The sequence below is a fragment of the Syngnathoides biaculeatus genome, chromosome 8, assembly GCF_019802595.1.
Source record: "Syngnathoides biaculeatus isolate LvHL_M chromosome 8, ASM1980259v1, whole genome shotgun sequence".
Lineage (NCBI taxonomy): Eukaryota > Metazoa > Chordata > Actinopteri > Syngnathiformes > Syngnathidae > Syngnathoides > Syngnathoides biaculeatus.
Window position 1 is genome coordinate 22155544 of NC_084647.1, and position 14227 is coordinate 22169770.

The 14227-nt window shown below is 46.3% G+C and overlaps 1 protein-coding gene across 3 annotated transcripts in view; it reads right to left on the reverse strand.

The window, feature by feature from the left end:
- Positions 1–14227, reverse strand: part of igsf9ba (immunoglobulin superfamily, member 9Ba) — a 78641-nt gene that overhangs the window by 39023 nt on the left and 25391 nt on the right. For all 3 annotated transcript variants that reach the window (XM_061827637.1, XM_061827638.1, XM_061827639.1), the window contains exon 3: positions 12463–12609. In XM_061827637.1, the coding sequence (XP_061683621.1) occupies positions 12463–12609 (147 nt within the window). The remainder of the gene's footprint in view (positions 1–12462; positions 12610–14227) is intronic.

The following is a 14227-nucleotide window of genomic DNA, read 5'->3' on the forward strand; positions in this document are numbered from 1 at the left end:
TCACCTTGACAGAGCTTGACAGGATACAGCAATGGACCATCCACCACCACCACCCTGTAGATAACCCTAGCCCTATCCCTAAGTATGCATCATGGCAACAACAAAAAAAAAGATGATAATGTGTTAACGATCAGGAAGTTACGTCTTGCTACAAGCTAAAATTGTGGCGTAACTGTTCGGATGCCTGGTGAAGAAAAGGGGCTCCCCCTAAATGCCACACTTCTTTAAAATCCAAAAAGAGCCTCTTGGTGATGTCCGCACATTACCGTCTGATGCTCCTAAGCTTCACCAGCAGCTACCGGATAGAAGCTCTTCACAAGCGACTTGGGGCCGATAAAGCTTCTGTCATGATCCTGCCACTCCAGCCCGGGCTGTGCGGGTGTCCGCGCGGTTGCTCTGATTGGGAGGTGCACACCTGCGCCTCATGCAGCCTGATTATGCTGTGTATTTATATGACCCCGATGACGACTGGCCGGCCGGCCCTGCTCCCGTATCCCTGATCGATAACCCGTGTGTACCAACCTTCCCCTGTTCTTCGACCAACCTTGTAAGCCTGACTCCTTTGATACTTCTGCCTGCTTTGATCGTTCTCCTGTGTACCGACTCCTGCCTGCCCGCTCACCTGCTCTCTTCGCCCCACGTCCGAACTACTGCTGCTGCACCCGACTGCCTGCTCGATCCCCGACCTCGGCATATAATAAACGTTTCTCCTTGAACTATCTTGCATCGTCCGAGTCCTGCATTTGGGTCCTACTCTCGTTCCGATGGGACGTGACAGAACAAACTGGCCACAACAGGACCCAGCAGGAAAGACCCGGCGTCGCCGGGACCGACGCAAGGTAGACCGTCTGCCGGAGGACCAAGCCTGTCCGATCCGGGTAGGCTCCTTGACGTCCTCCGCTTCTGCGTCTTACGCTCCGCCAGCGAGGTATGAATACATCCCGAACACGACCCTTCCGGCTCCTCATATTCTTCTGGACTCTGACTTTTCGGAATATGAGGAGGACTGTGATTTGTATGACCGGCTGCCGGAGTACGACTCCGATTATTCTGATTATGAATCTGCTCGTCCGATCTTTCATCCCAGTCAGTTTGTTTCACCTCCTCGCGTTTCCAGCACCCGAGCGTCTTCGCCCTGTAGGTCCAAGTACACCAATCCGTATGAGGGAACCCGCTTGGCCATCTACCCGGGACCTCCGCATGGCGGCCAGAGGAAACGCCCCGGCCGGGCGCTCCCTTGTGCCTTCCGCTGCGCGGCAACTAAGACACCGTCCTCCCACTCCTCGCCGGCAACGGCGAAACTCGCAGACCCGCAGCTGGTGGCGAAGCTTCCAGCCCAGAGGGAGGAGGAGCTGCCAAATCACGAGGCGTTCCGCCGCGAAATGCGGGCGGAGATAGAGCGGCAGAGCGCCGAATTGGCGGCTCTCACGGCCCAGGTCCGGCAAGGATTGGCGAACCAGCTGAGCTACGCTGACGTCGCAACGGTGACGGACTCGCTGCTGACGCAGGTTCACGTGGCAGTTGGAACTGACCCGCTCCCGAGACACGCCCACGTGTCAGTTTCGACTGACTCTCTGCCTACTCTCGTTCACGTCGCCGTTGAAACAGACCCGCCCCCTCGCCAAGCGCACGCTGCAGTGGGAACGGACTCGCCACCTCGCCAAGCGCACGTAGCTGTGGAAACTGACCCGCCTCCTCGCCATTCCCACGTCGAGGTTTTGGCTGTTTCGAGCAGAGCTCACGCGGCAGTTGGAACTGACCCGCTCCCAAGACACGCCCACGTGTCAGTTTCGACTGACTCTCTGCCGACGCTCGTTCACGTTGCCCTGGAATCGGATTTGCCACCGCGCCACGCCCACATTGCTGTTTCAACAAATGCACTGCAAGCTCACGTGGCAGTGGGGACCGACCCGATGCCACCTCACGTTGCTGTCCAGGAGGTAGCGACGTCTCCACAGCCGCTTCTTCTCCGTGCCCTGGAATACCAGTGGCGACCAGTCTGCGGTCGTTTCCCATTCTTGCTCTGTCGGCGACCGGTCCGCGGTCGTCCCCTGTTCCTGCTCCGACGGCGACGGGCACGTCCATATGTTCCCGTCCAGGAGGTGGCGATGGTGCCACCACCTTCTCATGTTCCTGTCCAAGAGGGGGTGGCACTGGCGCCGCCTTCTCACGTTCCTGTCCAGGAGGAGGTGGCACTGGCGCTGCCTTCTCACGTTGCTGTCCAGGAGGAGGTGGTGATGGTGTCGCCGCCTTCTCACGCTGCTGTCCAGGAGGTGGTGATGGCAATGGTGTCACTGCCTTCTCATGCTGCTGTCCAGGAGGAGCTGGGGAGTTCTGTGGAGCCACCCCGGAGCTGGAGAGACTTCGGGGTGGCGGTCATGGCTCTGGTCCTTCTCTCAATCATCCTCTTCGCTCCTGAGGGCTCCCAGCCGCTTCAGGACCTGGCCTCGTTGGTGACCAATCCACGGCTGCCTCCTGACCAAGCCTTGGTGGCGACCAGTCCCTGGTCGTCTCGCTACCACGGTGTGGGAGGTTCTCGTCCGGAGCAGTTGCCTGCCTCGGCCTGGTTCCTGCTTCGTCGTTTGGTTCCTCACAGAGGTTGTCCCCCCGAATCGCTCCGTGGGGACTCTGGTGCTTGGCGTCCGGGTCATCCTCCTGACCTGTCCACCCGGACGCCTTGCGTTTGGTGGCCTAGATGGCCACCAGACTGGGGTTCGGGGGGGGGGGGGGGTGACCTCCTCCGGACACCCTTCCACCCACCCCGTACCTTTGAGGGGGGGTACTGTCATGATCCTGCCGCTCCAGCCCGGGCTGTGGGGGTGTCCGCGCGGTTGCTCTGATTGAGAGGTGCACACCTGCGCCTCATGCAGCCTGATTATGCTGTGTATTTCTATGACCCCGATGACGACTGGCCGGCGCCAGTTCGTTGAGCTTCATGTCCCATTCGAGTGCTCCCGTATCCCTGATCGACAACCCGTGTGTACCGACCTTCGCCTGTTCTCCGACCAACCCCGTAAGCCTGACTCCTTTGATACTTCTACTTGCCTTGATCGTTCTCCTGTGTACCGACTCCTGCCTGCCCGCTCACCTGCTCTCTTCGCCCGACGTCCCAACTACCTTGCATCGTCCAAGTCCTTTTTCCATTTGGGTCCCACTCCCGTTCCGATGGGACTTGACAGCTTCCTTCTTTTTTTTTTTTTTTGCTCCCCACTTTGAGTAGTTCAATGTAGTGATGATAAATAATGGCAGTGTGCTTATTTTGAAGAGAGTACAAGTAGGCCACTTGCTCGCAACTGGGAAAGTTGCCACACGGTGTCATGCAAACTAATGGTCCACTTACAATGCTGTCTGTCTCTGCAGTTTGCTGCCCAATAAACTCTTTGGATACACAAGTGCAAGGTAAACGCTCGTTGGATAGGTTGAAGTCAACACCTGTGTTTTACACTTTAAGATACATCACATCATTTTCACACCATAGGTATTAAGCAGCCACCCCCGATGCCAAGCAATTAGTTGGGGTTTAATCATGAGGCATATTATTGCTCCGGGGAATGCAGAGAAGAAAGTGACAAAATGTGATTTTGAAGGTGCAGTTTTATACACACATGAATATCAACAGTTCCGTCCACTCTTTATATTAGGTTCATTATAATTTATGATGGTGTCATTATATGTCACTGTCATTAATATTTTACATCCCACTTTGGAGAACTGCACAAATATTATTGTAGCATAATTATACTATTTTTATTAACGCGTCCAAAAATGGAACATCTCGTCAAGCTCATTTTAATTCCTTTTTGTTTATACTTTGTTAGTTGCTCTTAAATTGTTAAAATCAGTGTGTGTGTGTGTGTGAATTTTGCTACTTTGACAACTCACTTACTCTCAAGGGATGAATGAAGTTATCATCAAATGTCATGCTTTGACTTAAGAGTTTGATTTGTTTATCTTTGCTTATTAAATTGAGAGAAAATTTCATCAATTTGTGCACCCCTCCAAAAAAAAAAAAAAAACACACCAACGAAAGCATTTGTGAATGCCTTGGCAACCAGGGGGCAGTATATTACTTAAATAATATGTACAGTATGGCAGTTCCTCCCAAGATGAGTATGCACCAGTCATAGTCCTTTTTTTTTTAAAATATAGAATAAATATATGCCCGTGTGTATTGTTACATTGCCTTTGTACATGTGTTGTTACTTAAAAGGTTTTCAATACCACTACATCAATGCTAGTTTTGTTAGCCTGTTTATACTGTTTTACGTTTTATGTTAGCATTAAGCTACCAGATTTGTAAATCATATGGTTTGGTTAAATATACAACATGTAATCCTCTTTGTTTTATGTTTAGTTTTACAGTAAATTTAAACTGTGATTGATGACAAGTAACTTGAGGCAAGCAATTCACTTTTTTTGAAGAACTGTTCTGCTGCTTGTTATTCTTTGCAAAAATAAAACTTAAAAATGATAAGATTGGGCTTCATTCACGAACTGTAGGTATGCAGCTATTTCTGCTCAAATCTGTGAGTCATCAATATGTTCATACATGAATTTGTTTATACTCTGCAAATAAATTTAGAACCTCCACAGACCATGCATACATAAAAATAGCGAATGATTAACTTTAGAAAAAATGTTAAATACACAGAGACAGATATTTTGTCACATATCATATTTTTCATATACCCCATTTCAATATTTAATTGCCAAGGCTGGAGTTTAGATATGTAGACCAACATATTTACTATGTAACCACAAAGAATGCTGTGCTCCCGCTACATGTAAGTGCTGGTTTTAAATTGTAACCCAAATTTAGTTTGCCTCTTGGGAGGAAGAAGCACCGTGTGACAGCAAACAAGCGGCGCATGCAGCGTGGCGATGACAGCAGGCATATCGCGGTCAACCTGGGACTGCAGGTACACCGAAACACTGGAGTTGCTCCACTAAAAAAGTAAACTATACATCACAACGTCAATCTACCTGCGGCAGTCCGCCCGTCATCAATCATACACATTAACGAGGTCAGAATTGTTCTGCTCTTTTGGAGGCGTGCATCCATGCTCGCACACCGTGTTCTTTGAACGTTCGCTCACTCTCAAGGGGTGACGTCCCACATCGATCTATCCATTTTATTAGCCGCTTATCCTCACAAGGGTCACGGTGAGCGCTGGAGCCTATCCCAGCTGTCAATGGGCAGGAGGCGGGGTAGACCCTGAACTGGTTCCTAGCCAATCGCAAGGGCACATAGAGACAGGCAACAGTCGCATGCACTCACAATCACACCTACGGGCAATTTAGAGTGTCCGATTAATGTTGCATGTTTTTGGGATGTGGGAGGAAACCGGAGCACCCGGAGAAAACCCACGCAGGCACGGGGAGAACATGCAAACTCCAAACAGATAGGGCCGAGATCGAACCCTGAACCTCAGAACTGTGAGGCCAACGCTTTGCAGCTGAAACACCGTGCTGCCCACGTCCCACATCATGAACTTAAAAATATTTAACGGTGAATTGAACCAGAGAGAAGCAAGGGGAATGTTCTAAATGTCCTTTTCCAGGGTGATCAATTGGTAGTGCAGTGGTTCACATAACGGGGTTGTAACCCTGATTTAGGATTTTGTTCTCCTGTTTCCATTTTGATAAAACTCCCTGGAAGGGTTGCTGGACAATCACATTTAAAAAAAAAACACTACTACAGCTGTACACTGACTTAAGAGTGCACCAACATACGAGTTTTCAAATAAGGAGCCTCAAACACATTGCCACAAGATGGAGGCTGCCAACTTCACAACATCCAGCCACAACCAGTTCCCTTTAGTTACCTTGCAGTGAAAGTACATTAACGATATGGTTTGTGCTATTATTTTACATTTTTTTGTGCAGGTATTTTGTTGTAGTAAGTGAGCTGAATTGAAGCTTCTAATCATACAGAAACAGAAAGAACTACGACCATATAGTACTTCTACGTTATGTACTTTCAACAAAGCTATGACACAAGCCAAAGGGGGAAAATAATGTCAAACTGTGGACCTCTGCCAATAAAATGATGGAAAGGGGTGTTGAAAGTGAGGAAGGCATGAAGAAGATTAAGTTTGTTGAAAGTGAAGTAAAAAAAAAAGGGTCTATTAAGGAAAAATAGTTTACATTTCGTTGGGGAAAAAACTAGGGGGATATTTTTTTGGGGGGGGGGGTTGGAACAAATTAATGGAATTTCCATTCATTTCAAAGAGAAAAGTTGATTTGAGATATGAGTGATTGGACTTGTGAGCATGATCACAGAACAAATTAGACTCATTAGTCACGGTAGCAATGTATTTTTCCCAATAGTTGATTAAAAACACTAATTTCAATGGCCATCCCTAATACTGACATACTAAAAGCTTACATCTTCTACATTAGGGTCACAATGGAAGTCTATGACCGTGACACTGGGTCTGTTTTTTTTCCAAGTTGTGTGTTTTTTTTTATGTCTGCGAAGCTGAGTGATGCGTGAAAAGCACAGCGAAGGGAGCACAAGGCAGACTAGACAGGAGGAAGAAGAAGAGGACGAGAAGGAGGGAGGCAAACCGGAGGGAGACTGGCCTCACTGTTTTTTTTCGGGCACAAGGCCTCGCCATCTGACACCTGCCACTGACTGGGCACTAATACGCCGTCCGCTTGGCAGGAAGCGAAGGCCACCGAACAGGAACTCCAAAGGAGGAATGCGTCAATGTGTGTGTGTGTAAACAGGAGAAAAGGCAAAGGGCCACGTGGACAAGGAGGGCACCTGCTTCCTTCACACCACTTCCAAGCTATTGCTTGTTTGATGTGTGGACTCTGAACCAACACCAACATCGAGGTCTTCAGAACAAACCGATGGACTCGAAACGCTTTGAGGCAACGCTATGACATCGCTGCGGCCCTATTTGCTTTTTAATTGCATTTCTGATTGCACAAATCGTCCAATAGTTATGAATACAAAGAGGTGTAGACAGAAAAAAGTCATGATCAGAGACAGCAACGAAATCAATTCCGGCGAAAATCTGTCAATTCATCTTTTAGCCTTGAACCTATGATTAGTTTTACTACACACGCACACACACACACACACACACACACACACACACACCCTTCAAAAATTGTGAATGGAAAAGTGTATTTATTTCTATAATTCCATTCAAAAAGTCATACTTTAACAAATTATATATTCAATGCCCGCAATTCAAACAATTTCAAGTAATTCCAATCATCCATTTTCTGCCCGCTTATGCTCACAAAGTTCGCAGCAGTGCTGAAGCCTATCCACGCTACCTTTGGGTAGGAGGCAAGGTACACCCTGAACTGGTCACCAGCAAATCGCAACAAACAAACATTCATATTCAAATCTACGAGCAATTCAGCTAACTTATCTTGCATGTTTTTGCGATGTTGGAGGAAACCGGAGAGCCCGGAGAAAACCCACACAGGCAGGAGGAGAACATGCAAACTCCACACAGGTGGAGCTGGGATTTGAACCCCGGTCCTCAGAACTTAGGGGCAGACGCTGAATACAATATAGATCCTCAGCAGGAGAATCACAAGTCCACTAAAATATTCTGGGAGACCGCTGGGGTGACTTTGAATTTAGGAAAGCAGAGTCTCGCATCACCAGTACTGAACTTCCATCCATCCATTTTCTTTGCGGCTTATCCTCACGAGGGTCGTGTCAATGGGCAGGAGGCAGGGTACACCCTGAAGTGGTTGCCAGCCAATCGGAGGGCACATTGAGACAAACAGCCACACTCACAATCACACCTTGGGGCAATTTAGAGTGTCTAATTAATGTTACATGTTTTTGGGATGTGGGAGAAAACCGGCGTGCCCGGAGAAAACCCACGCAGGCACGGGGAGAACATGCAAACTCCACACAGGCGGGGCCGGGATTGAACCCGGGTCCTCAGAACTGTGAGGCCTATGCTTTACCAGCTGATCTACCGTGCCGCCAGTACTGGACTTTGCACACCAAATCATGACATTTTGGACATTTTTGTCATGATCCTGCCGCTTCAGCACGAGCTGTGCGGCTGCGCTGATTGGGAGGCACACACCTGTGCCTCAAGCGGCCTGATCATCCCCTGTATATATAGGACCCGGTGACGACTGGTCCGGCGCCAGTTCGTTGAGCTTCATGTCCCGTTCCAGCACCCTCGTATTCCTGACTGAACCTGTGTGTACCGACCTTCGTCCGTTCTCCGACCAACCCTGTAAGCCTGACTCCTTGACACTCCTGCCTGCGTTGATTGTTTCCCCGTGTACCGACTACTGCCTGCCCGCTCATCTGCTCTCTTCGCCCGACGCCCCAACAACCGCTGCTGCACCGGACTGCCTGCTCGATCCCCGACCTCGGCATATAATAAACGTGTCTCTTCTTGAACTACCTTGCGTCTTCCGAGTTCCTGCATTTGGCTCCTACCTCTCGTTCAGATGGGACGTGACAATTTTGCATTGGATTGCATTTTGCACTGGCCCTCAACCATCTCGGGTTCTGTTCTTCACCCGTCTTTCTCCAAACCCTTGATCCTTAATCCTGAATGAAAGTCACCCTTTACTTTCATCACAAAAATAATAATTCTCATTACCGATATTATTTATTGATTAAAATATCAAATTATAGTTGTTAATTCACACTCATCAGCAAATATATCTTTTTTGTGCTTTGAATGTTATGTTGACTTATTTCAGGCTGTTTCTAAATTTGTGAAATAAAAACTGTGAATTAATTTTGAAATTGCTGTTCCTGAAATTCATTACTGTGGAAAATAATGAAATGTCGTGCCCGTATTAAAGCAATTTATGCTCTCACATTCTCATCTCCTGGGAAACTACACCTCGAAAATGGCCTCAACTTCATGTCAGCAAGTTTAATAAGAATTAATTGAGGAATTCAGTGTGAACGCCGTGCAAAGAACTAGTTACGTAGCGGTGTAAAAATACAAGGCACAAGAAGACACGCACATTCAATTCATGCTCTATTTGCTGTTTTTCATTGGATTGTTATTTTTTTATTTTGGTGGCACGGTGATGCAGCTGGAAAGCGTTGGCCTCACAGTTCTGAGGACGCAGGTTCAATTCCAGCCCACCCTGTGTGGCATTTGGATGTTCTCCCTGTGCTTGTGTGGGTTTTCTCCGGGCACTCCGGTTTCCTCCCACATCCCAAAAACATGCTACATTAATTGGACACTCTAAATTGCTCCTAGGTGTGATTGTGAGTGCAACTGTTTGTCTCTATTTGTCCTGCGATTGGCTGGCAACCAGTTAAGGGTGTACCCTGCCTCCTGCCCATTGACAACTCGGATAGGTTCCAGCACTCCTGCGACCCTTGTGAGGATAAGCGGCTAAGGAAATGGATGGGTGGATGTTTTACATTTTTGGGATAAAAGTGTTTTTCATAAAGATCTTTCCTGGAATAATGACTTTACTACTTCATTAGCATATGTCGGAGAGACAATGGCATGTTCTGACTTAGTACAAATTTGAGCAGTAGCACTAGAGCCAGGACATCAGAGCTTAGTCACTAATGGCGTAATGGTACTCTTGCCTGACTTTGGTGTGAGGTGCGTGGGTCAGTACCCACTCAGTGGCGGTGGGAATGTAAGTGCAGATGGTTGTCCGTGCCTATATGTGCCCTGCGACTGACTGAGTTCAGGTTGGAGTTCGCCTTTTGCCCAAAGTCAGCGGAGAAAGGCCCCAGCGCTCCATGATGCTAACAAGGCTAAGCAGTGTTGAAAATGGTTTGTTGGATGGATGGACATCAGAGGTGTCAATATTTGTACAAACTAGGGGTCGACCAGGATTCCACAAGGGACTGCTTTAGATCTTTGGAGGTAATTCTACATTTGTGTGCTTCTCTGCATTACATGTGTGCGTGCGTGCGTGTGTGTGTGTGTGTGTGTGTGTGTGTGGTGGTGGCGAGATAACTTAATTTATTGTTCCTGTTAATACTTGATTCTCAGCACAGCATCCACACGATGAAAGGTCTGAATGTAGATGACGTTTTGGGGGATATTATTAGTTGCTGATGAAAGCGTGACAGGAGTAAAGCGCTCTGCAGCAGGAAGTTCAGCGTCAATACAGATGAGACAAAGTGACAGAGGTGCAGAATACCCGCACACCAAGACATTCATAAGCGCACACAGGTGACGCCAGGCGCCACAGTCTGACCAATTCACTCTCACACAGGACAGAGGGTCTCATGCAGTGTCAGCCACGCTGATGTTATGCATGCTGACCCTATCGTTTAAAAAAAAATAGGGATTACACACAGCATTTTTTACTCCAATGAGATACTGCGCAGCCGTGGCTTTATAAATAATCTGTTACACTACAATATTCCTCATGCTGCACGTTATCATCATTATTCAAATAGAGAGGTCTGGAAGCTACTGTAAAACATATGCATAATCAAATTTCATACACCAGAAATACATGTGTGAATGAAACAAGGGGAGGTTCAGACACCTGCGAAATATTGTGTAAAAATCAACAACTTTCTATCTATTACTTGACTGAAAGTGCTGCATACTGAAGGCAAACAAGTTTTTGTTGCATCACACATGTGCAACCCCCAAAAAATCTTGACCGGAAAGCTAAATAAAATGCATTCTACACCGAAATCACAGCACACTGCATAGCATTTTCGAATGCATTTGGTGGCTTGCTGGGGAAATGCAAAGGTGCAGATATGTTATTTTCCCACCCAGTCATCACTTTGATAGCTCACAGACAATCGCAGACGACGTCTCACTACTGCCTTAAACAAACCACAATCAATAATGCTGGCTCGCTCTAACTGCTCTCATGAAAACGTACATCAGTGGGACATTTACCGCATTTTTAAAGACCGGATGCTTTTAAAAATGAGCAATCCATCAGGGGTGCAAATCAAATCAATAGTGGAATTTTAAAGTATATATGTAGGTAGATTTACAATAGAAATTTCCTGATTTTACCTTCATATTTCTTTCAGCACTATTTATGCCATTATTGGAGAAATGCACCAAATGACAATAATGACCCTGCCCGTGTTTGATTCTGATATAACCAATAGAAATCTGCCAAAAATAATAACAATGATAATTATTATTACTATTAATTATAATAAATAACTAATTATTTAATATTTATGGTTATTATTACTTATTGATAATAATATTTACTTTTATTACCATTATTATTATCCATCCATTTTCCTAGCCGCTTATCCTCACAAGGGCCGTGGGAGTGCTGGAGCCTATCCCAGCTGTCAACGGGCAGGAAAGAGGGCACACCCTGAACTGGTTGCCAGCCAATCACAGGGCACTCACAATCATACCAAAGAGCAATTTAGAGTGTCCAATTAATTACCATTATTATAATTATTATTATTAATTTATTCATTCGTGCATCCTCTGTACCACTTATCTCACTAGGGTCACAGATAAGCTGCAGCTTACCTCAGCTGACTTTGGGCAAGAGGCGGGATACAGCCTAAACTGGTCGCCAGCCAATGGCAGGACATATATAAATAAAGCTCACATGCACATCTACGGGCAATTTAGTATTCAATTAGCCTGCCATGCATGTTTCTGGAATTTGGTAAGAAACTGGAGTGCCCGGAGAAAACCCGCGCAGGAGAACATGCAAAGTCCACGCAGGTGGGGCTGGGATTTGAACCCCGGTCTCCATAATTGTGAGGCAGATGTGATAAGCAACCGTCCACCATACTGCCATTATTATTATTATTATCATTATCAGTGTGGAGCAGCTGGTAAAGCGTTGGGCTCTCAGTTCTGAGGACCCGGGTTCGATCCCGGCCCCGCCTGTGTCGAGTTTGCATGTTTTCCCCGTGCCTGCGTGGGTTTTCTCCGGCCACTCCAGTTTCCTCCCACATCCCAAAAAACATGCAACATTAATTGGACACTCTAAAATTGCCCCTAGGTGTGATTGTGAACGCGGCTGTTGTCTGTCTCTACGTGCTCTACGATTGGCTGGCAACCAGTTCAAGGTGTACCCTGCCTCCTGCCCGTTGACAGCTGGGATAGGCTCCAGCACTCCCTGCAACCCTTGTGAGGATAAGCAGCAAAGAAAATGGCTGGATGGACTAGTGTTATTGTTATTACAGGGAAATATGCAATATTCTAAGTAACATATTAGCATATTAGTGCAAAAAAATAGTGTAAAAAATAGTTCAACCAATGTTAAATGAATATTATCATTTTAAGACACTCCTTAACAATCTCTTAACTTTAATAATGGCCAAGGAGGAAAGTGTAACAAAAGTTGCACATTAGCCCAAGCGAAGATTTTTGTAACATCAACGATCACATACAGTAAGTATAAAAAGAAGTTAACGCTTATGTTTTGTTAACAGCAAGTGAAGATATTTTGAAGTTAACATTAGCAGTCGACTCCAAACAGTCACCATCAACCAGCCTCAGTTGAAAGATTGGCCGTGAGACTGACCGTTGACCGTGAGGTGCACCCAGCTGCCGTTGTGGAAAGTGTCATACTGTTTCTCCAGCATCAGGACCCTGCACTCGTACCAGCCCTGGTCCTCCGAGCGTACCGGATCGATCTGGAGGGAGGCCTTCCCGTGAAGAGAGGCTCGACCTGTGGACGGTTAGAAAATACTACATGAGTTGTCAAGGAATCATGCAAGATTTTGGACCTGGTCAGCAGTGAGTTGTGTGAGGGATCGATTCCTACTCAGTGACTGTCTCTGTGTGGTATGTAGCAGTTCAGCACTGCATCCATAAATGCAACTTAACACTCTATTTTGCAGAGCAAAAGCCATTTATCAACAACACCAAGGAATGCAACCTGCTTCTCTGAGGCTGAGTTCATCTAAGATGGACCGATGCATAGTGGAAATGAGTTCTGTGGTCTGACGAGTCCACGTGTCAAATTGTTTTTGGAAATTGTGGACGTCGTTTCTTCCAGGCCAAAGACGAAAACAACAATCCGGACTGTGATGGACACAAAGTACAAAAGCCAGCATCTGTGATGGCATGGGTAACTTACACATCTCTGAAGGCGCCATTAATGCTGAAAGGCACATACAGGTTTTGGAGAAACATATGCTGTCACCCAGGCAACATTTTTTTCATGAATGCCCCCTGCTTATTTCAGCAAGACAACGCCAAACCCCATTCGGCACATGTTACAACACCTTAACTTTGAAGTAAAAGGAGTCTGAATACTACAGTACTGCTTTCCAGACGTGTCTCTTGTTGAAAATGTATGGCGCATTATGAACCGTAAAACACGAAAATGGAGACCCCAGACTGTTGAACAGCTAAAGATGTACATCAAGCAAGCATGGGAAGGACATCCACCCTTCAACATTTTGTGTGCTCAGCTCCTAAATGAATAGTGTATGTTTTGTCTTAAGAAAAGGTTATGTATCAAAGTTGTAAACATGACCCTGTCCTAGCTTTTTTGGAATGTATTGCAGCTATAAAATTTTAATTTAATGATTATTTGCTAAAAACAAGGTTTATCAGTTTGAACATGAATATCTGGTATTTGTAGTGTATTCAATTAAAAACGGGTTGAATGTGATTTGCAAATCATTATATTGTTTTTATTTATGTTTAAAGGCTTCGTTATACTCACACGTCCAGCGAGAGCGGTGTACTCATTGCGCTTCTCCTGCACGTAGTTTGCCTTTATACTCCAGCGTAACACATGCGGTCATTTTTTAAAATGTACTGTAGTTCTTCTCCAAATTAGAGGTGTCGCTACAGTTGGTATTTGCTAAATGCCAAACGGTGGGTTTTCCTCAGCATATTTGATAATTTCTGGTCGCCGTTATTACTTTCCTTTACATAACATGGGACAAAGGAACAACAATGGTTACCATGGAAGCATGTCTGCTACAACAAATGAGCCTGAATGACCAAATGATGCATTTCATTATTGTGCAATAATCAATCGAGAAGGTGGCGACGTAGGTGACGTGAAGCCGGGAGGAACGGTGAGCACGTCATCACAGCATGTGACTAAAACAGACCGATCACGAAAGATGAGCTCCGCGGCAAGCTACATAGATGTGCTGCGCGAGGCAAGGCGTAGGTCACATGATGCAATGCGGCGGTAGTCGGCTGCGCGACCGAGGGAGTATAAAGTGGCCTTAAGAGAACGTCACAACTTCATTGGAATTGGGGTTGTGCTGCACATCTCACATATGATGGCATTTTATCCATTCAATCCAAAGAAACTCAATAAA